We start from the raw sequence: 23844 nt of genomic DNA, 5'->3' as shown, positions 1-23844 counted from the left end.
CAGTTGTTTCCAGGCTGTTGTCTCCTTCTCTGTCTCTTCTCTGTTTGCTATCCTCCATTTTTTTTCCATTTTTCATTTAGGTCTTGGGTACATAATTATTTCAATCACAGCTCCTCCACATTTCTATACACCTAATTTTCTACTTGTTTGAGGTGGTTGTGTACGAATAGACCAGGCAGGGAACACACATCCGGGCTCATGTTTATGTAGATTATGACACTTAAGCCAGGACTGTTGCTGTGCTATCATCCTGTCTTCCCTCTTTATAACTGTCTCACCAGGTCCTCTTGATTTGTGTATTTAGCATCTATCTACAGTGCCACTAGATGTATTTGCAGCCTGAAGTGCTTTGTGCCTCCCTTTAATGAACCTTAACACCAGTAATCATGTAGTGTCAGCTCTCTCCTGTGGTTTGACACCAGCAACAGAGTTGAGTTCCTGCCCTAAAAAGAAGAGACTAAAGTGCGGTTAAGCTTGCAGGCCTTTGGATGACGCCGCTTCGCGTGCAAAAGTGCAAAGCAGAGGCATATCCCCCCCCACTTTCTATTCGCTGTTCAACCTGCTAACCACAACACAGGAAGGTAGATTATATAGACAGGAAGGAGCTGCAGAGTGAAGCAATATGTACAGCAACTGTGCTGACTTCATAATGACTTAAGCCGCTGTGTTGAGACTCGTTTAATACGCTCACTGGTCATCAGCTAGATTTCTCTCTTTAGAGACTCCGCCAATTATTAACACTTGAAATTATCTTGCACCTGCTTTCATGGAACTTCCGATGTTACCATGTGAGACGTCTGCCCAGGAAGCCGTTTTAATGCTTTGACATCTACAGAAAACTTCAAGAAACCCATGGTGAGTTGCTGGAGCCCTTGTGCTACACGCTACACAGTTCTTAGCCTCGATGCCTTTTGGAGATTTCTCAAAAGATACATGAGCTTTACATCATGGCCTGATGTGCTCCAGGTCAATGAAAATGGAACGAAACAAAGATTGACTTTAATTAATTTTTCATCATAGACTTGCATGTATTATTTCAGAAACAACTGATGTGCATTGCTTTTATTTTAGCAGTTCAATACTGCCATATCATGCAAATGATGATACTGCTGTTTGTTTTTGCCTGTTGCTGCTGATCATAATCCCACGCTCATATTGTGTATTTCACTGAGTTTTCTGTATGTACTGGGCGTTTAATACGATCGCAACCATTGGGGCACTCCCAAACAAAGTTCTAATGTCATGAACCAGTTGTGACCATGTAGACTAGAGCGTTCATTTAACAGAGGAAGCTTGCGAGCTGCCTCGCGTTTAGGGTCTGACTTTTTTGAATTGGCTTCCTGTTGCATGATCGGTAACAAACCACACAGGAAGGCTGCATCACTTCCCGTTTGTCTGCGCTAAACCTCAAAACTAAATTAAATGTTTCATTTGCAATACTTTTACTGCAGTACAAACGATAAGCTGTACTTCGCACACATTTTATGTAAATGCAACAAAATGTTAAACTTTGTAAGTAAGCAGCATATACTGTATAGAGTAGCATCTGGCTCTTACACAGGGTGCACTGCATGCTTGTTTTTCTCTTGGAAGCTTTAAAGTAATAATAATAATAATACATTTCATTTATAGGCGCCTTTCACAACACTAAAGGTCACCGTACAAATTGTTTAAAATAAAACACAATTCAAATACACAAAATAGTTCAAATAAAACACAAAAGTGCACACAAGCATAATATAGAACATATAGTTACACACAAATGACAGATAGAATGGGAGATAGAAGTGAGACTATGGAATGAAGTAGGCCTGTCTGAATAAATAAGTTTTAAGCTGAGATTTGAAGGTGGTGAGTCTGAATTTTTTAAGTGTTCCGGGAGGGCGTTCCACAGGCAGGGGGCTGAATGGGAGAAGGCTCTGAACCCCATGGTGTACCAGCGAGCAGGTGGGATGGTGAGTTGTTGTGATGAGGATGACCCACGAGTGCGGGCAGGAATGTCTATTTGGAGCAGGTTAGTGAGGTACTGAGGGGCGAGGTTGTTTAATGCCTTGAAGGTGAGAAGTAGGATTTTGTAGTTGATACGGAATTTGACAGGAAGCCAGTGGAGTTGCTGCAGGACCGGTGTTATGTGACTTATGGAGGGGGTTCTAGTGATGATTCGTGCGGCGTAGTTTTGAACCAGTTATAGCTTATGGATGGATTTGTCAGGTAAACCAAATAAGAGGGAGTTGCAATAGTCGAGACGGGACGTGACCAGGCTATGGACAAGAGTGGCAGTATTTTCAGGTGAGAGGGATGGACGGAGACGGGAGATATTGCGTAGGTGAAAATAGGCTGAACGGGTGATGTTGTTAATATGAGAATGGAAAGAAAGAGTGGTGTCAAGGATGACACCCAGACTCTCAACCTGGGGAGAGGGGGAGACTGGGGAATTGTCAATTTGAATAGAGAAGTTGTTTATATTAGATAGGGTTGGTAGAGCTGTTAGAGTCTCGGAGTGTGAACTAATGCAACATGTCTGGATGGCGTCTTAAGAATGCATAATCTGAGTAGCTCAGCAGTGGTCTTTATCAATGGTTCTCCAATGAACGTGTGAAGCGCATGAAGGCAATTGCTGTCATTTCAATCAAGTAATTTAAAAACAATAGGGGGGTTGCAAATGTTCCCAGCATGCATAGCTCAATTTGGACCCTTAACTTAAAAAAAAAAAAAAACACCTGCAAATGTGTGCTGGATCTTTGCATGGCTCACGGGCTCACTTTGGTGTGGTAATATGCCTTGTTTGCAGTGTTTTACATCAGTGAAGGAAAGGTAATAGGTAGGTAGAACTTTTGTTTTGATCTCTTCTCAGAAATTAGTCACATTCACTGCCAATATTAATTATGATTTACTATTTTGACACAAATATTCTGCTTTATGTGCACTGTAATATATGCACAACCTAACAGCAGATGTAGAGGAGTAGCGAATTGCAGCGGCAGTGTGTTCTGTGGTTTTTTTTACAGCAAAGAGTCTGCTTTGGTAAAAGGAAACAGTTCTCCGGTTCCACATCTGAGGTCAAGAATTTGCATAATAATGTTTTTGCAATATCATTTACATCAGTTAACAAAGCATAACATTTTGTTTTTACCAAAGGCTGAATGTAAAGCATGTTTTTCAGCATCACGTTAGAAATTGAGGTCATTTTTCCACACCTCTGTTACAGCCGTTTCCCAGATCTGCTGCTGTCAATCTATGTAGAATGTTTTAAATAATCCCACTGCGATGCAATGTGCTCAGCTGTATGCATGTCTTTGCTTTTAAAGCGATGTTATCTGATGCTAAAGTTTTTTTGAAAAAAAACAAAACAAAACAAAACAAACTACAGCCTAATTACATTCAGCTAAAAAAGGATGCTTGTGATGTCTGTAACCTATAGACTCAAAACCATGACCACAGCGCTCTGGCAAGGAAGCTGTTCTGGTTAAGATCATCAGATGCAGATAGATTCTCAGCACTAAGCTTAATAGCCATTTAATGATCCCATTTTGATGGCTGTGTTTCAACAGACATATGGAATTAGGAATACATGACTTAAATATAAAATATATAGAATAATACAACATAGGTAAATTCACATTTGGAGATTTAGTCAAATTTGTGAGGGACTTTTTGGAAGATCTGAAGCCTTGTTGATTTTTTTAGTTTATGGTAGTTGCCTACTGTTTGAGTAATGTTCTTTTCGTTGTTGTTGTGTAGCTAGAACAAAGGGCAACACACGTAGAAACTAACCAGCTCTTTCATGGAGAGGAAGACACATTACGATTCTATACTGGACCGAAGCAAGCGCATTATGTGGCAGGATGACTGCTACATGGATCTCCAGTCTACGTCTTGCTCAGCCTCGACACAAGCAGAAAAAGAAGGTAGGAGTTTTTCTGTTGTGTGTCTTATGAGCTGTTGCCTTTGGAGTAGTTTATGTCCAGGAACTGCTTTCCTGGTTAACATCCACCTCTGCCGATGGTACAGTCACAACAGTAGAGGTGGATGGGTTATACAGTAACATTGGTAAGTGATAAAAGAAGCAACATTTGATCTTGACAATAGGATATGGCTTATCTGTGGTAGGAGATGCAGTGTATCAGCAGTAATAGCATCATTAAACAGAATTCAAATAAAGTAAAAATGTAGGACTATACAGACACGGGGGTGTGGTTAAAACCTTATCGGTAGATCAGCAGTTTTTATCTTCGTAAGAATTAGATGATAAGTCACTGTCAAGGTTTCTAATTAAAGTCTTGCAAATGTTGCGGGGAAAAACATTTGTGTTTCAACCATTAGCACTGGAAGACAGAGAACATTTTAAGCTGCAGGCAAAGTGCAAACTTGCACCTTGGATTAATTGGAGGGGATTTTTGTTGACAGAACTTCCTCCTAATATAGTAAAATGAAACTTTTGGACTTATTAAAAGTTCCTTCTCAAAGTCCACCTCTTCCATATCATTATTGTAAATTAATGCCTGCTTGTACACTACCTGGCCAAAAAAAAAAGTCGCCACCTGGAATAGGTATGAGCCTTATACTGGATAATTACTGCATGGGTGATTAACTTTCAGCTGGCAACAAGTTATTTAACCACAACTGATGGAATGAGTAGCTTCTAATTTCTTAACCAATCATGCTGAAAGACGCATCCTGTGGTCGTGGGAAAGATGTTAGTCTGTTTGAGAAGGGTCCGATCACTGGCATGCATCAAGCAGAGAAAACATCTAAGGAGATTGTAGAAACTACTAAAATTGGGTTAAGAACTGTCCAACGCATTATTAAAAACTGGAAGGATAGTGGAGAACCAGTGCATCAGGGTAAGAAAAGAGGCAGATGATGCACCCATCATGCAACATTATGTGCCCAAACAATGAGGTCAGCTGACTACCTGAATATACTGAATGACCAGGTTATTCCATCAATAGAGTTTATCTTCCCTGATGACACGGGCATATTCAAAGATGACAATGGCAGGATTCATTCATTCATTCATCTTCTGTACACGTTTAGTCCTGTTAAGGGTCACGGGGGTCTGCTGGAGCCTATCCCAGCTGTCATCGGGCGAGAGGCGGGGGTACACCCTGGACAGGTCGCCAGTCCATCGCAGGGCTAACACAGAGACATACAACCATTCACACTCACATGCACACCTACGGCCAATTTAGAATCACCAATTAACCTAATGAGCATGTCTTTGGATGGTGGGAGGAGAACCCACGCAGACACAGGGAGAACATGCAAACTCCACACAGAAAGGCCAGCCGGCCCATGGATTCGAACCGGTGACCTTCTCGCTGTGAGGCATCAATGCTAACCACCTCGCCACTGTGCTGCCCATGCCAGGATTCATGGGGCTCAAATTGAGAAAGAGTGGTTCAGGGAGCATGAGACATCATTTTCACACATGGATTGGCCACCACAGAGTCCAGACCTTAACCCCACTGAGGATCTTTGGGATGTGCTGGAGAAGGCTTCGGTTAGTGGTCAGACTCTCCCATCATCAATACAAGATCTTGGTGAAAAAGTAATGCAACACTGGATGGAAATAAATTGTGTGACATTGCAGAAGCTTATTGAATCTATGCGTGCTGTGATCAAAGCAAAACGCAGTCCAACTAAATATTAGAGTGTGTGACCTTATTTTTGGTGGCGACTTTTTTTTTGGCCAGGCAGTGTATAAATTGGTTATGGTAAAAAAAAGAAAAAGACTTTCACCTAGTCACAAGTAGTCACGAACAATGACGTACTGCTTACCACATCCGCTAAGTAGTCTTCTGGGTAAAACCATGATTGTTCTCAGGAAGTTTACAGATATAAAAATACATATATCTTTAACGTAGAACTAGACACTATAAATACTAGAAAACTGCTCTGCCGGGGGAGATTTAAAATATTAATATTAGAAAAACAAATGGTTTTAGTCACATTGTTATTGAAAAGGCAGAGGTGTAGTTTTGGTCAGAACTTAATTTCAATAGGTCCGAATGCCTCCTCTGGCTTCCTCTGGCCTCCTCTCGAACCTTGGCTCACGCTGTCACCTACGTTATGCAAAAAGTTTGGTCACCCTAAAACCGTAATAATGATAAGTAATAGTTTGGGTACCAGTCCTTAGAACTCCAATAACCTTGGTCCTTGATTGACTCACTGAGACTTGTAAGGGAGGTCACGAATTGTCATTATGACTAACCATGATTCCTGACACTTCAAACCTTGTGGTAGCACTCATCAGCCATGTCCTCCTCTAAGAAACTGTCTGGAGATCTGAAAGTGAAGCTAATTGAGACCCGTGAAGCAAGGGAAGGCTATAAAAAGACATCCTCTTGTGCCCACCTCACAGTTTCCACCGTTTGAATTGTCATTAAGAAATGGCATTGGAGGGGAAGTGTGAATTTCAAGACACAATCTGGAGGAATCTTTCCGATCAAACCGCACGTCTGCTGAGCGTAAAGGAAAACTGTAAAATGAGCTGTAGGCAGGCTTAGCTGACACAGGAGAGGCTGTGGGCCATTCCACCAAACGCCACTTATGCACAAACAGTTATTGTGTCTGGAACCGCCCCCTCATTCACTATAAAGGCCCCTCAATACTGAGCGCTAAATTGATGCTGCGGACAATTATTAATCATCATTACTTTGAATCAGCTGAGTTGAGTGGGAGAAAAAAAATAAAATTAAACTCACTGGCCACAGTTATCAAAGGTATGTTTGAAGAAAAGGGATAAGAACTCGATAAAGAGAGCACCTTGCTGACCGTTACATGGAGGTGGAAATATTTTCTTTTGGGGGTTTGTGGCAGTCAGAATGTGAGACATGAAGCATTGCGTGGATAGAAGGAGGAAACAAGATGTAAACAGCATATTGTCGTATCAAAAAGGGAAATTGAAGAGAGGTTGGCTTGTATAGCAAGGCAATGATCCAAAGCAGACTTTAAATCCTTCATGTAACACTGAAAAAAATATACCTTGGTGCTTCTGCAATGGCCCTCACGTCCCCTGACATTAACATCACTGGAAATCTGTGGGCAGATCATAAAGTAGCAATCCAATTTAAATAAACGTTAAGTTACTATCTTTTGCCAAATGATGTAACACTGGTGACTAAGTCTGTGACGCCCGTGAAGAAATTATTAATGAATAATTAATGCAACAGTCTCACTTTTCAACTCACCAGTGTGTGAGTCACTGTATGTTTTTCTCCTCTGCTATTGTTGCAAGTGAACATTACTCTAGCTGAACAAACAATGAATAGACTGATTGCTGTTGTGCCACTGTTGGGATGGGATCATGGGATCATGGGATCATGGTGCAGGTGCCACATGACTGATTCCCTCATGCAACAAAAGAGAGCACAACTGAGATCTTTGAGACTACCACTTGCCGTGTGTGAAAGAAAGCCAAAAAAATGAAAATATCAGGTCTCAGAGTGCTCCGTGAGAAGTGGAGAATGCACCATAATGACTTTTAGCTGTCAAGAAAACACTTCTACAAGCTGTGACATCCGTCAAAGTTGGAGGTTATAATGTGCAAACAAGTCAACTGGCTTGCACGCTTGCACATACCGCAATTAGTGTCCAATCTTTCACCAAAAATGTCTGCATTCTGTATTTGTGCCTTTTCATTCAAACCAACAACATGTAGAATTTTTGCTCCTGAGTGCACATTCTTTTTATTTTTTGCAGGATCCGATAAAGGTAAAGCAGACTGGAATTGATAAACTGATGAATATAATACATTTATTTATATATACACTGATCAGGCATAACATTATGACCACCTTCCTAATATTGTGTAGGTCTCCCTTGTGCCTCCAAAACAGCAGACTCATCAGAGAATGGACATGGACCTATTCATTTCTCCTGTCAGTGGTTTAGTGGTCAGTGTTAGGGTGTTGTACAAATACAAAAAATGTCCCTTTACAACTTGTCATTTATTATGTTTATATATGAATTGATTTGACTGGATTATATTAATGCTCAAAGTTACAGAGATTAAAACTTCTTCTTGTATATCCAAAAGTATTGTTCTAGCAAACTGCCTTTGTTCATAACCACCTTATCATCTCACCTCATTTGCTTTAGATCAGAGCTGGATCCAAAAGCATCAAGACCAGCTTCAAAGATTTATAACACCCTCTTTCCTGGAGGAGATAACAACCCACCTGAAAATGACGGACTCACTGAGTTCCTCTGAGGACACCAAGATCAAGGAATCAGGCCCATTACAGAACCAGATTAACATGCTCACAACTATTGTCTCTGGCAAGGACAGTCAGTGCTCTGATGTCCTTCAGGGGTTCATAGAGAGCTCAGATTCTCAGGTTGCTCAGCTCATCGTAAACCATGGTAAGTTGTTTGAAGTGAGATTTACTATCTTTTTTGGCCTTTTTTTCTTTCTTTAAAAGATGAAGAAAAATGTTCTCCGCAAGAGGTTTGTTGCTTGGGTAACTCGGGTGGTGATTTGATTCTTTAATCTCCTTAACAGCAAGTAACTGTGTTCATGTGCACCAAGCTATTCGGTGCTGTGTTCAGTATTGCGAAACTCTTTTCGCTCTTAGGATAAAGGCCTTACACTGTCAATTTCCTGTTCCAGCATTTTGTTAATCATAAAAAAACTCCCAGTTCTCTTTTGTCTGACAGAAGTTTGTTTCTCTGTAGATGCCATGGTGAAGGAGCACAAGGAGGCGCTGTTACAGCGATACGAACAACACAGAGACCGAGATTCAGTCAGTTGCCCCAAACTGTCCATCTCCTCAAGAACTTTATTAATGGTTGATGGACTTTCTGACCTCCAACAAAAGGAACATGACCTGATGCAGGTGGGAGTAACTCGAGGAGGGAAAAGAAACCATCTCAGGCAGCTGGAGCTAATGAAACTGTTTGAGCCCCTGACCCGGGTCAGTCTGCCTCCCAGGGTCTCCCTCACAGTTGGGGTGGCTGGTATTGGTAAAACAACCTGGGTACGACACTTTATCAAACAGTGGAGCCAAGGGACCATCTGTACAGATGTAAGCTTTGTCTTACCTTTCACCTTTTCTGAGCTGAACTCACTGGAGAAGCTTTCTGCTGAGAGGCTGGTGAAAATGTCTTTCCCTCATTTGAGAGACCTCAGCCTGGTCCTGAGCAGCTCCTGTCGGACCCTCCTCATACTTGATGGTCTGGATGAATTCCGCTGTACTTTAAACTTCTCTGATGCAGCTTCTTGCAATGACCCAAAGAAAGAAGTGTCCATTGACGACTTACTTACCAACATCATCAGAGGGAATCTGCTCCCTGAGGTAGCAGTGTGGGTGACTTCCAGGCCAAGAGTAGCCTCACTCATCCCCGGAGGACTGGTTGACAGGGTGACAGAGATCCCAGGGTTCAGCCCAAAAGACATCCAGATCTTCCTACACCACCACTTCTCTGAGAGGGATTTTGCCACCAAAATATGGGAACACTTGGAGTCCCATAAGATCTTGATGGTGATGTGCTACATCCCATGCATTTGCTGGATAGTTGCTGATACGTTGTTGTACATCTTGCAGAGTGGAACACAGGAGAGCCTTCCTCGAACTTGCACTGAGCTATATGCTCAGTTTTGCTCCATGAAAGCAGAAGCTGGTGAACCAAGAGGCAGGGAGCCGGTAAAAATGGAGCAGCTTCATGGGAGCAATCGCAAACTGCTAGGGAGTCTTGGACGACTGGCGTTCTACGGACTCCTCAAACACAAGTACACCTTCAGTGAGCAGGACCTCAGATCCTATGGTGCGGATCCACTGTTGACTCAAAGCAGTCTTGGTGCTGGAGTTCTCGTTCGGGAGGAGTCACCCATACACACGACATACCGGTTCACACATCTGACTCTGCAGGAGTTTCTTGCAGCTACTTTCTACAGTGTTGCCTCTAAACGGGCCATCTTTGACTTGTTCTCAGAGAACACCATGTCCTGGCCCAAAATTGGTTTCCAGAACCACTTTAGGAGTGCCTTCCAGCACTCACAACAAGCTGACGATGGTCATTTGGATGTATTTGTGCGCTTCCTGACAGGCTTGTTGTGTCCAGTGGCTCTTAAACCTCTGGCTGGGCTTCTAGCCCTTGGGAAAGATGATGGCAGTCAGAAAGCATGGGCAGCAGGGTTTTTACAAGGCCTCTTGGTCAGTGGGGGTTCTGTGGTGTCCCTGCGTGCAGTCAACCTGGCTTACTGTTTACAGGAGCTGCAACATACTGAGCTGTTACGAAGCGTAGAGGAGGATTTACGTCTTGGTAGCCTAGCAGGAAAGTTAACACGGCCTCACTGTGTAGTGCTGGGCTACCTGTTGCATGTGTCTCCAGAGTGCAGTGAACAAACCAATCTAACAGGCTCTTTGAACTACGCGACAGTGAAATGTTTGCTCCCACAGCTGCTGTACTGCAGTCATCTCAGGTGAGCTCCTCACTGCCTCCCAGTAAACTAAAACTCTGGTTGAATGCTGAAGAGAGAGAATTATGTTTTGTTTGTTAAATAGGTTGGAGAATAACCACTTCAAAGATGATGTCATGGAGCTGCTGGGAAGCCTCCTGAGTGCCAAAGACTGCCACATCCAGAAAGTAAGGTGAGATCACATTCACAGTAAGTCTTTACGAGGATATAAAGAAAGTTTTACAGTTTAATAGTTGTGAGCCACTGTAACATAATAGGTTGCTTGATTTCACAGATAAAATAGTGTTCTTTAAAGATTTACTATGAGCCTTGCTGATTACAGTGGTTATCATGTAACTGGGGATTGGTGTGGTGATAATAATGAATACAATTATCAGTGTTTTGTGCCACGTGACTGCAGCATCCTTTATTAACCCCCCCAGCTTGGCGGAGAATGCCATCAGCAACAAAGGTGCCAAAGCCCTGAGTCGAGCCCTCCTGGTGAACCGCACACTAACTTCACTCAAGTAAGATTTATGTGTTTTCTGAGTTAAATGAACAGCGACAAACAAAAAAATTCAAAGTCAGTCTATCCCAAAAATAGAGGTAGTAAAACATTTGATGACCTTTCATTTCAAATGCTTCTGATGCAACTACAAAAGAAAGACGGAGCCACCAGTTCTATGAATGATATTTCTAAATCTGTGTTATTGGCAATTCACCTCTCCTATACAGATCTTTAAAAATGTTCTACGAACAGCTGTTAGATATACATTTGGTGCACTTTAATGTCACTTTCTATTGCAGAGATAAGATTGTGTCCACTGATCTCTCTCAGCATGACCGTTCATTGATCATTCTAACATTTTGACCTATCTGTTCCTTTGTCTGTAATGTTTTTAATTGATTTAATTCATACAAGATTGATCCTGTGTTAGTAATGCTCAGTCTCAAGCTGACTTTTTTTTGCCAGTGTTCACTTCTTGGATATGTGTCATAAGGAGAAACAATAATCAACACTTTCATATAAAAAAAGAAATATGAAATAAAATTCATCACTGCTTGCAAACAGCTTATCACCCTACTCTCCTAAAGTGAAGTCTAATAAAAAAGTCACTTTTTAGGCTGATGTCTGACACCACACGCAGTCTAATGGAAAAATTGGTAGACTGGAATCAGAGGCTTCTTACAAAGGGGTTATCCAAATGATTGTGTGGAGGAAGGCTATAATTTTCCAATCAAGAAATGTCTGACATAAGAAATACTCCATCAAGTCCAGCAGCCTGTAGTCTTGATTGCTATAGATCAGGGCTGAAGAAACGGTAGTTGATAACCTAGAATAATCAGATTAAGATAATCATGCCCATGCACCACCCAAAGACACTTGCACTGCCTCTGATCTACTAGTGGGGGTATTGGGGGCTGTGACAAGGTTTAAAGCTGTGCCACACCAGTCAACAAGAAAAAGTGTAAGGATATGTGCAGGATACTTGTTTTTCTGTCCAAGACAGTTGGATGTGCAAGTATCTCCTTAATAAGAAAAGCTTATTTCTTTTACTTGAAAAGCAAAAGTTAAGTCCCTGTAATTGTTTTTGACCTTTATCCTGTTTCCAAAGCATATGTGTTTCAGTTGGGATTTTGTGTCATCTTGCAATTTATTTACAATTTAGTCTCCGGAACAACAACATCGGCTCTAAAGGTGCGAAGTTCCTGGCAGAGGCTCTTAAAATGAACCAAGTCCTGATATCAATCAAGTGAGTAAATTGCCGTAGATTTTGGTTTATACACACGATGATCCTGCAGAATAAACCGTTCAACTTCCGTGACCCCTCATCAGCTTCCAGAACAATGCTATTGAGGAGGATGGTGCTCAGGCCCTCGCAGAAGTACTGCAGTGCAACCGCAAACTGGTGTCCCTGAAGTGAGTTTTGTCTTCAGTTTCTGCTTATTGCATGGCTAAGATTTGTGGAGTAGTCACTCAATGGCCTTCTGTGTTGCAGTTTGCGGAAGAATATGATTGCAGCGGGTGGAGCCAAGAGGATTGCAGATGCACTAAAGAAAAATCAGACTCTCACGAAGCTGATGTAATCTTTTTTTCTCATTCACTGAATTTTCTTGCACACTATTGAGATGATACAGATAGGTCTGTTATAAATCTGTAAGGTACAATAGTACCTCTTCAAATTCTTGGTAGATTTATGTTGAAGTGTTATATACCTATTTGTTGTTTTATAGAATATGCCAGACATTGTGTTAAGGTTCTATAAAAAACATTTACATATTTTTTTTTTTGTCAACGTGAATGATTTTACTTTTCCTTAATGTGTCCAGCCTCTTTCTGTTCTTGCCTGCAGTCTTTGTAGTAACCAGCTCGGAGACAAAGGAACAGTCGCTCTGGCAGAGGCTTTGACTCTCAACCACACTCTGCTCTCGCTCCAGTCAGTACCCTCTACCTAGGACTCCCTGTTATCTCTATGTAATACATCTTAACAAATCAAAATTCATTAATTATTGTTGCTTTTTTTCCCCCAGACTTCAGAGTAATTCAATCAGCAACAGGGGAATGACAGCATTGACCAAAGCACTCAGGCTGAACCGTGGACTTGTCTCCTTGAAGTGAGCTTTTCACTTTACTCTAATTTGCTTGTATGTATTGTTCTGGATGACTTGATCCTCCAACAAAGAATCTAACACCGCGTAACACTAGCTGAGGCATCTCTGATTGCTTTTCTGGAAATGAATCAACCTTATAGGACTGATCAGAGAGGAACTCTACTTCTTCCTGATACTGAGATTTATACCATACCACATTTATGTCCATTAATTACAAAGACCACAACTTTTCTACAAGCTTCTTGTACATGGTGCAAGCTTTTATTTAACTGTTCTTTCCTGAAAAATGTTCTGGTAGATGGATTTTGTTACTCTGGAACAAAGCCAGGCTAACTGTTTGCTCCTCTTTCCTTCTTTATGCAATGCTAAGCTAATAGACTGCTGACTGTAGGCTGATTTTTAGACATGTTAGTGGGACCTTTTTTGTTTGTTTTTTTCCCACAAAAAAAAAGGATATAGAAATAATTTACTGTCACACTATGCCTTCAGGAAATATGTCACAAAAGCATAGAGACAGTATAGAGATTTCGTTGGCTCCGGAGTTGTCTTAGATCTTTTGTTTTACATTTTTTTCTTTCCTTTTTTTTTTTTTCCTGTCGGGTTAGTCTACGGGAGAACTCAATTGGAGTGGAGGGAGCAAAGCACATGGCCCACGCCCTCCACGAGAACAGCGCTCTGCAGGACCTCGAGTGAGTCACCTCGTTAAAAGCACTACAGTATAATGCCTGGCATATGTATGGAAATATAAAACGGCTCAGTAAATATCACTCCCGCAGGCTGCAGAATGTCAAACCATGCCATGGTATTATGGAAAAACACAAATCCCATGAGATGACGGTGAAAACTCTCCCGGTCTTTGAAGACTTGTGACAATCACAACTTAACTCTGAGAGTTTTAGTCAGCTCTAACTTTACGATTACTTCTAATCACGGTTTCCCAACTTGTGTGGGTGTATTTTATAAAGTCTTTTTTGTATTTAGTCTGCATGTGTCTGTTCCTACTATAAAGTTACTCTTATATGTAAGTGTGTGTCTGATTGTATGTGTATGTGCGTGTTCCCCAGTCTCACAGCCAACCTGCTACATGATGAAGGGGTTCAAGCAATAGCTGGCGCAATCAAGTTTAATCAAGGCCTCACCTCGTTGCAGTAAGTGGATTCATAATATGAACACAAGCATGCACACACTGTGATTAGATCAGGCAGCTTGGACAGCGTAAACCTGGACCCAGTTTTGGTTGCGATTCCTTCTCTCGGACGCTTGAATTTCACTGTGCAGATGGGCGTTCAAAATTTGAAACCACATGGGTGATTTCAGATTATTCTGCTCACCTTAAATCTGAGTTGAAGGCACAAGATTTTGGGATATGACAGCTCCTCAAAAACCAGTCCTGATCCAACAGAGCGTGACGTGGGCCAGACTGCGTTCTTATCAGAATGTGAGCCATTTGGAATTAATTGTGGGCTGTGTTTCTATATACAGAGATACAGAGAAAGAAATGTCTGTAGACAGTTTGATTATCCTGTAACCAACCAGGCCAAAGATTACGTGGCATATGATTCTCAGCAAATCCATTATTCACTATTAACTGTTTTTGCTGTCAGTATCATTTCTACCTGGTAGACATTTTGTCGAAAACATAATCAACTCATTGGTGCTCAGATGACGTGTGTGGCTACGTTGCTGTTACTCTTTTGTCCATCACTGCTTAAAGGCTGTCCAAATGATTTAATTGGGCCAGCGGATCACCGGGCATTATGAATTTCAAACGGACTACTGACTGAAATTTCCAGAATAAATGTTTTGTTGGCAGGGGAACTTCCGACTAGCTTTCAGGCTCGATCCACTAACACAAGTGTGAAGTGGAAATGTAGGGCCTGCTTTGCAAAACTGCAGACAATAGACCTTAAGAAAACATGTCAAATCCATCCAGGTTACAGTATGACTATATTGAAGAAGTCATTGAAGACGTTTCAAAAGTATTCCTAAGTACTGGGGAAGCGTTTTCGATTAAAAATTGAAACATCTTCAAGAACACAAAGTCAAGTACTAAGTATTATATAGAACCTACTAAGTAAGTAAGGCTACAGCAATTTATTTTGTAGGTCCAGATAATAGCTTACATTTAAAGCCTTTTGGATGTGAGGTGCAACATCTTCAAGAACAAACTCAAACAACTCCAGTTGCCTCGTTTAAAATACTTTGTCACACTGTCCATATAAACACATGCATTACATGCGAAATTACATTGATTTGGTTCATTCATGCATGAACCAAATGTAATGAATCATTTTTATTTTGAAAGTCTTCATAAGAGGTTTTAGCAAAATGTGCAATGGTTAATGGTTTAATTGATGGGTGATAATCAAGTAAAGACAGTATACTAAAGGGATTAAAAATACTTATTTTTCCACCCCTAATAAAACTATGTATAACTGCAGCGTTTGCGTCATGGTTGATCTTTCTCTTTTTCTTTTTCTCACAGTCTCCAGTGGAATTTCATCAAGTCCACGGCCACTAAAGCCCTGGCCCAAGCACTCCTCTCCAACAACACCATCCAACTCTTGGAGTAAGGCCAATGCACTTCTACCATTGTCATTTAACCCTTTACCATCTGTTAAGTGACATTTCACTCCTGGGGTTTTGTCATTATTACCTGTTGTCACAGTGTGTGTGTTTTGTATCTCTGCCTTTTGTTGCAGTCTGCAAGAAAATGCTATCGGGAACGAAGGGGTCATTTTTCTCGCTGAAGCTCTGAAAACCAACTCATCTCTGCGTACACTGTGGTTGGTATTACAGTCACGTACACTGACAGATCAGTAGTTTTTGGTTGTTGGAATTCTTTTTTTTTATTCCAGTTTTTTACTCTTTTGGATGCTCTCTCTTTAGTCTCCAGGGAGTCTCCGCAGGTACAAGCGGCGCCATTGCATTGGCAAAAGCTCTAATGACCAACGAAACCCTGCAGACATTAGAGTGAGTCCAAGTTCTTTCTTGTGTGACCCATTCCTTTGTTATTTGACATCCAGTCTCATATAATCAGCAAGCAATTTCAAGCCAGCCAAGCTATGTCCGGTTTCTAAGTAGTATTATCTTTTCTTCTTTGTAAGTTAAAACTCTATCCTTGGTATATAACAAGCCATCATTTGGCTTAAATTAGACGAGGCAGGACTGTTGGACCGCTGAGACACACTGTTTCTCCTGTTGTAATTCATTTCCTTCTGGAAATCATGCTGCCTCTGATTTGTCCGCTTTATAGATTTGATGGCTCTTGATTAGAATATGGTTTGGATGTGAATTTGTTTGTTTATTTATGCCTGACAGAGGCACCATGCAATTTAGCATGTCTGATTGCTTGAGACAGCTCACATTTTAAGAAGGCAATTGTCTAAACCTGTGACTGAAGAAGTCCGCCACTCTCTGGGCTGTGTGTTCTGGGATGCTCTTTATTTCCAAAAAACAAAATAAAACAAACAAACAAAAAAAAAAGGATTTTTATTCTGGAATACTGTGAATGTTTCTCTTTAGAACAAATTAGAGGCATACAGTAAGAAACCCAGTGGCCTGATCTTGGTTCATTTTATGTCTACAGTACCTATGATTGTTCCAAATTACACCTGTGCAGTATAACATTGTACATACATAAAAACATACACTTTTATCCAAGTTTTCTTAAATAGCACATTTCCCTCTGTTTTTCAGCCTTCGTGGGAACTCAGTGGGGATGGAGGGGGCAAAGGCTCTGGCCAATGCCTTGAAAAGCAACAGGAGCCTCAAGTCACTGAAGTAAGTCCTGACTGGTGCTCCTCATGAGCCACATGCACCAAAAATGTCACCGCCATGATAGGAAGAGAATTTCACCTGTGCTACCATTTCTATTTAACTGGATCAGGAAGGGATTGTGTTTTAGTTCAGTTAACAGGTTATATCTGCATTTTTCTATATTAAAACTTTTTAAATATCCATTGAATCCAGACACTGACCTTCAATAAAATATTGCTAATTGTAATGCCTTTATTCTTCTACATAAAACTGCATGTTCCCATTCTTAAATGCGTTTAATTCTGATTAAGATTAGGCATCTATACCTGCCTCTCAGTTATTATCTTGAGGCGCCGACTTCTTTCATCTGCTCAGCCAGTGATAAAGTTGATGAAAATGTGAGTTCATGGCTTGGTTTGCTTCAGTGTCGCCCCATGGTGGTGACTCAAATGTGCTGGGCTTGTTGTTTGTTTCTTAAACGTTTAGCAAAACATGATCCTAGTCTATTCAGACAGGCATTTATCCTACTATTATGGCCGATATTCACGTCAGTCGTAGATTGAAGATTCTGGGGAACAAGGAGGCACGTGAGACAGCTTGTGTGTACTTTCAATTCCCGTTTAAAGCAAGTTTTTAAACTTACTAATGTAAAAAAAAATCACATTTTTGGAAAGCTGCAGGGAGCTAAGCTGAATATACACTCACACTGTCATTGTTCAAGTTTGATGCTCACACGTCGGGAGAGTAAAGAAATTAACTGTTGACTGTGTGAATCATCAGTCTGCAGGAGAACTCTCTGGGTATGGATGGAGCCATTTTCATCGCAACGGCCTTAAAGGGAAACCACCAACTGACATACATCAAGTGAGTTTTCTTTTCCGCCCATCTAGCCATCTGTCAGTCTAACTGTCTATGTGTCCATACACAAATCCATCAACCCGTCCAGCCATTTAAGATGTTTTTATACAGTTTGCAGGGAAATGGCGTTGGAGAATCTGGAGCAAAAGTCATATCTGATGCTATAAGAACCAGTGCTCCGGGCTGCGTAGTGGACATATAACTGAGGAAAGAGTGCCCTTTACTGAGGAAGATCATACATGGTGCACAGAAATAACAGTATGTTGTCAGAAGAACATGTAAACTATGTAGAATAGTCAAACTATAGCTATTTAATATCAGTTTTTATTTGGTTAGAAGTATTTTAGAGAAATGTGGTTATATTTATTTACCATTGTTTTTAGCAAAAAGAAGAAACTAATGAAGAAAATACTATTACTGTCACCATATCTAATGTAAAATATCTATCATGCAAAGTAAGTTAAGAGTTCAGCTACAACTGTCTTCATTTGTCCTAATTAAGAGTCTTTTTGTACATTTGCTTTGTTTGCACAATTAATTCTGATGATCTACAGAAATAAAATGGCTAACACAGACATTGATGTTCATGTTCATCTTTTTGTCTCAATCAAAACATAATTATAGGACTGATGGTAGAATATAACGTTTTATTTATTCAAGCCCTTCATGTTTATTTGGACCAAATGTTAGCTGAAAGAAAGTTCTTACTTTTTCACCAGCAAACATGACGCACATGTCTTGGTCCTGTCCTCGCCTGAAAGATTTCTGGACAGTTATTTTTAAACTTCTTGCAGAGGCTCTAAATATGAAGTTGATGCCATGTGCAGAATTGCAGGAGTATTATCAGATCCTCAAATAACTAGGAGAACGTTTAAGGATAGTATTGCCTTTGCATCCTTATTAGCACATAGAAGAATTTTGTTGGAGTGGAAGTCACCACTTGCCCCCAATGCTTCCCTGTGACTTATGGACCTCATGCTGTACTTATACCTGGAGAAAATTAAGTATAATCTGAGTGGGACACCTGGAACATTTGATTCTGTTTGGGGATGTATGATGTACAAAGCTAAATTATGTCTATTGCAGAGCTAACACAGAGAAACAGATAACCATTCACACTCACATGCACACCTACCCAGAATCTTCTTGCTGTGAGGCATCAGTGCTTACCACCACACCCTGTGCCACCCCAAAACTGCGGTTCCTGCAGAGTATTACAAGGAAGGAAAACCAGTGAACTAACTACTGGGTTATGGCTAGCCAAGGCTCACTGATGCATTTGGGGAGCGTTTTGCTGGCATGTTTGGTCCCACCACACAGAAAATTGCTTAAAAAGTTCCTGCCGGTTCTGATAGAAAGGTGTCAAAACACACAGTGCATCATAGTTCATTTTATATGGGGCTGTGTACCTGCAGAGCGGTCAGAGTGCCCATGCTGAACCTTGCCCACAGATGATAGGGCCCACACAATGGAGATGTGAGCACCAGAGCAATAAAAGAAGAATGTTTTCTTTTACGTCATGGATAGCTGGCTGCGTTTGTATCGCTTGCCTGGGGAACACATGGCACCAAGGTGCAAGAAACACCCCATTGTCGTCGCCATGAGTGTGTGCTTGGTCTGCAACAATGTTTAGCTGGTGGTAGGTATCAAGGTAACATCTACATACAGTAAATGCCACAGCCCAGGTTTCCCAGAAGAACATTACATTGTGATGAGATCATCAATGTTATTCACTTCACAGGTTGTGGCTGGTTTTAATGTTGTTTCTAATTAAGATAAAATAAACCTTTAATTTATCCCACAGTGGGTAAATTGATTTGAGATTCCAGAAAAATGTACAGTGAACAGAACAGGAAAGCACATTTTAAATCAAATTAAGATCAATAATGCCTATGTGGACGAGGTATTCTACAACACTTAGAATGCACAGCACTTGCACTGGAACAGCTACTATAGGGCTAAATACATCCATATATGTACATATATGTGTATTGCTGCATTGATTTGCACTAAGTGGCTTAGGAGGCAGCAGCTGCCTGGTAACCTAGACACCAAGCATCACTGAGCCCTACAGAAAGAAGATGGTTTTGAAAAAGGATGGACTAATGTGAAAAATCTTGCAGGCAAACAGTTGAACAATCTTTACAGTATAAATGTATTTTCTTTCACACACCATGCACTTTGGCTCAATCCATATAATAGTTGATGAGATGTTTTACTCAAAACATCAAATTTATTTTTAATCCTCATAATCCTGAAAAAGGAAAACTCTGGAGTAATGTGATGGGAATGTTGTTAGTTTTACAGGTAGATAGTTAAACTATGATAAAACATTTACAGATTATCATATTAACAACAATTCATTTTATAATTTAACATTTCACTCCAAAATAAAACAACAAATTGGTTAAGACTGTCATCGAACTCCATCAGCTTAAGGCTAAAGGACTTCAACTCGAACGCCTCTACAGAAAATCTGGTATCACCATTCATCTGGACATGTTTCATAACCACATTCTCCATTACAAGGATATGCTCTCTACTGCCAAATCACTTTGCTTTGCAAATCAAATCAGTTCAAGTGATGGGAACACACAGGTTCTCCTTTCTTTGGTTAACAAAACATTACACCCCCTGGACTCTCTTCCTCCTCACTTCTACTCAACTGATTACTGCAACGCAATTATGGGCCAGTTCTTTAACTGACCTCATCAGGAAAGCCAAGCCACCTACTTGCCAGCTCGACCCCCTGCCAAGAGGTCTTGTTAAAGCTTCTATATACTCTCTCATCCCTCTTATAATTGCCTTTGTTCAAACCTCTGGTTTTGTCCCTTCATCTCTCAAATCAGCTTCTGCCACCCCATACACAAAAAACCTGATGCAGACCCCAACAACTTCAATAACCTTCGTCCTATTTCCAATCTTCCTTTTCCCTCTAAAGTTCTTGAAAAAACAGTTGCATCTCAGGTCCATGCCCACCTGTATGACAATAGCCTATATGAACAGTTTCAATCTGTTTTTTGTCCATTACACAGCACAGAAACAGCTCTGTTAAAGATCACCAACAAACTCGTTATGGCTGTTGATTCGGGACTCCTTTCAATCCGCATTCTCCTTAATTTAACTGTAGCATTTGACACAGTCTCCCACTCCATTCTCATCCATAGACTAGCCTCCACTGGTATCTCTGACACACCTCTCGATTGGTTCATCTCATATCTCTCTGGCCACACTCAGTTCATTCATTTAAAAACAATTGCATCATACCTATTTCCCCTCTCCTCTGGTGTTCCCAAGGCTCTGTTCTTGGGCCCCTTTTATTTATCATTTGCCTCATCCCCCTTGGCCAGATATTTCATAGGTTCAATATTCATTTCCACTGTTGATAACACTCTCTCATTCCAATATAATATTAACAATACCACCCGTTCAGCTTATTTCCACCTGCGCAATATCTCCCGTCTCCATCCATCCCTCTCACACGACAATACTGCAGCTCTGGTCTATAGCCTGGTCACATCCTGTCTGGACTACTGCATCTCCCTCTTATTTGGTTTGCCAGACAAATTCATTCATAAACTGCAACTGGTTCAAAACATGTGTCATCACCTGAACCCCCTCCACATAACACCGGTCCTGCAGCAACTCCACTGGCTTCCTGTTAAATTCCACATTACCTACGTATAAAATCCTACTTCTCACCTTAAGGCCATAAACAACCTTGCCCCTCAGTACCTCACCAACCCCCCAGCTCGCTTGATCACCATGGGTTCCAGAGCCTTCAGCCGCTCAGCCCCCCGCCTCTGGAATGCCCTCCCGGAACACATAAAAAATTCAGACTCTGTCACCACCTTCAAATCCCAGCTTAAAGCTTATTTATTCAGACAGGCCTACTCTGTTCCATAGTTTTACTTTTATCTGCTGTCATTTTTATGTACCTACATGTTTCATATATATGTATGAGTGTAATTTTAATTGTATTTTTATTTTAACAATTTTGTACGGTGACCTTGAGTGTCCTGAAATACACCTATAAATAAAATGTATTATTATTATTAAGAAGGGGAAAAGTAAAGGGATCTCAAAATTATATGTCAGAGATATGTGTTCATAAAGGAATGCCTTAATATAATGGCAATTGATCCAGTATTTTTACACACATATCTGAGTCTGGATCAAATTGTGGTCGTCTATGCAGACAGCCATATTTGAATTTGTATTGTTGATGTATAAGATGTTGCAGAGGTCAAAATATCACATAACTATATGCAGTTTGCTATCAAATGTTGCCCTACCTAGGCTTCTGACTATACGCTGTGAAGAGGATAATGGAGAGAAGCTTACAAAACACTGACTCCTCCTCCTCCTGATTGTGAATGTCAAATGGGCCCTTCTCCGGATAACTGGAACAGCATTTGCCCAGGGTTGCTTAAAACTAATAACAAAGAAGAATGCTCCGAAAAGTGACTTGAAGCAGAAGTAAGCATACTGATGTAGAAGAGTATAAATATGTTTTTGCTTTTCATTGTGTTAAGACTTTTTCATTGCAGGCACAGGACAAAGCAGGCGATGGAAGATAACGCTACTGGACTTAACAGTGTCATTTTTGTCCTTTCTTCAGTGACAGACTGGTTTACAGTTCGCATTTAGATTACTTCCTGGCTTAAAATGTGTATGAATCTGAATAGAGGCAGGATGCTACTGACAGTTGATGAATGAGTTAGTGATTAAATAGTGCAAGATATGCTTCTTAGGCCTGTATTTCTTCTTTTAGTTAAGAATACAATCAGCAGAGATGACTGCACAGCAGTTTGTACACCCTTCACCACTAATATGTTGATATTTCAAAGGAGACACAAGCATAAGCAGCCAACAATAATAGTCAAGCTGTGAGATTGTGAGATTGTTGCCTGCTGAAGTTTTTGGATGGAACATTTCCTGAGACTATCAATCATCATCTTTCAAAGCACAATTCTTTGTCTTCCACCTTCTGCTGATTTCACAAATAGAAACTGCAAACTTGGACCCATAGCTTCCTTGGTAGGGACACACCAAGTCAATCGACCATTTTCCAGAGTCAGATCATCGGCGGACATCTGTCGAGCAAGTTTTGCGGGTGTGTCCTGCACTGAGTTAACATTTGGAGTAGGTGGCAGACGGTGAGAGTAGGTGAGAGATCGCTCTAATTGGCTGATCAGTTTAGAGAATCAGTGCACAATTACAAAATCAGAAAATAATCGTCCAGGTTCAAAGACCAGACAGAAGGCTCCTCACGTTTTACATCCTTATCTAATGGGAACATTCACTCTAGGCGATCATGTTACTAGATCATGACACCTTGTAGCTCTTCTAGCTTCTCTAGCTCCTCAGATTTCCCACAGTGGTGTAGTATTATTTCCTTTAATGCAGGAGTCGGATGCATGTGCGAGCTGGTCGTTGACTGTAGTCTTTGCGGAGTGTTCAAATCCAACAGCCACATGTAACTGAGACATAGGACTACAGACCAACCAATCCTTTTCCACTTAGACAGGAAAGGGAGGAGATAACGTGGACACAGCTGGGGTGGAAAAAAAAATCAATCAACCAAAGCAGCATGGAGGAGAAGAGACAGAGGAGTGAGAGTAACAAAAAAAAAAAAAAAAAGATCACTTAGAGTAAATCTAGTTTTTGGAAACTATGCGTTTAAAGGTAAATTAATCAATTACTTATTTCAAAGAAGAACTATAACCAAAACCAGCTAGATATGCTGTAGTGGGAGAAAGCTACCACTGGAGGAAAACCCAGAAGCTGTTCAAATAACTTTGAATAAAAATCTCATCGACTGACTTGGATTCCACGGTGGACTTTATCGTTTCTTCTGGCATAGCTAAGTTATCATCCTAACTCTTCAGGCTTCACACACTCCTGCCTCCTTGCACACCACTCTTATACATTTACACCCACAACCACTCTGGACTGAACTGTACTGAACTGGACATGAGGTGACGTCATGTCGGACTTCGCAGTCAGGAGTTCTTTAAAGTTTGTTTGATGAGCACCAACTTTAAGTTCTGTAATGTATTACTAGCGTCACATGTGTCATCTGTGGGGAATACTACAGTGGTCGAAACGTCAAAGATCATCGGAAACCTCAGGTGTCTGCAAACGTTCATGAAGTCCAAATATGTGGATAAAAGCTTTAGACAACGAGAATGTGGACCTTGTGATATGAC

General features: G+C 40.9%; 1 protein-coding gene across 1 annotated transcript; it reads left to right on the top strand.

Moving 5' to 3' along the window:
* Positions 1-124: 124 nt before the first annotated feature.
* nlrc3 (NLR family, CARD domain containing 3) lies at positions 125-18209 on the top strand. The gene is made up of 19 exons (XM_084567378.1): positions 125-855; positions 3742-3908; positions 8104-8367; positions 8680-10426; positions 10509-10595; positions 10846-10929; positions 12073-12156; positions 12240-12323; positions 12403-12486; positions 12757-12840; positions 12935-13018; positions 13621-13704; positions 14080-14163; positions 15501-15584; positions 15718-15801; positions 15905-15988; positions 16715-16798; positions 17555-17638; positions 17744-18209. Exons 2-19 carry the CDS (start codon positions 3785-3787, stop codon positions 17832-17834), a joined length of 3405 nt encoding a protein of 1134 aa, XP_084423504.1. The 5' UTR covers positions 125-855; positions 3742-3784; the 3' UTR covers positions 17835-18209.
* The last annotated feature ends 5635 nt before the right edge of the window (positions 18210-23844 follow it).

This window comes from Chelon labrosus (assembly GCF_963514085.1).
Source record: "Chelon labrosus genome assembly, chromosome: 19".
NCBI classification, from domain to species: Eukaryota; Metazoa; Chordata; class Actinopteri; order Mugiliformes; family Mugilidae; genus Chelon; species Chelon labrosus.
The sequence above is the reverse complement of the archived record's forward strand: the minus strand, read 5'-3'. Positions and strand labels throughout refer to the sequence as shown.

Bases quoted from the DNA above. Each gene is read 5' to 3' on its own strand.
- nlrc3 (XM_084567378.1), top strand. From the start codon at position 3,785: ATGGAGAGGAAGACACATTACGATTCTATACTGGACCGAAGCAAGCGC. The intron at 12,487-12,756 runs GTAATCTTTTTT...TCTTGCCTGCAG, and splicing joins CAGACTCTCACGAAGCTGAT to TCTTTGTAGTAACCAGCTCG. The intron at 13,705-14,079 runs GTGAGTCACCTC...CGTGTTCCCCAG, and splicing joins AGCGCTCTGCAGGACCTCGA to TCTCACAGCCAACCTGCTAC.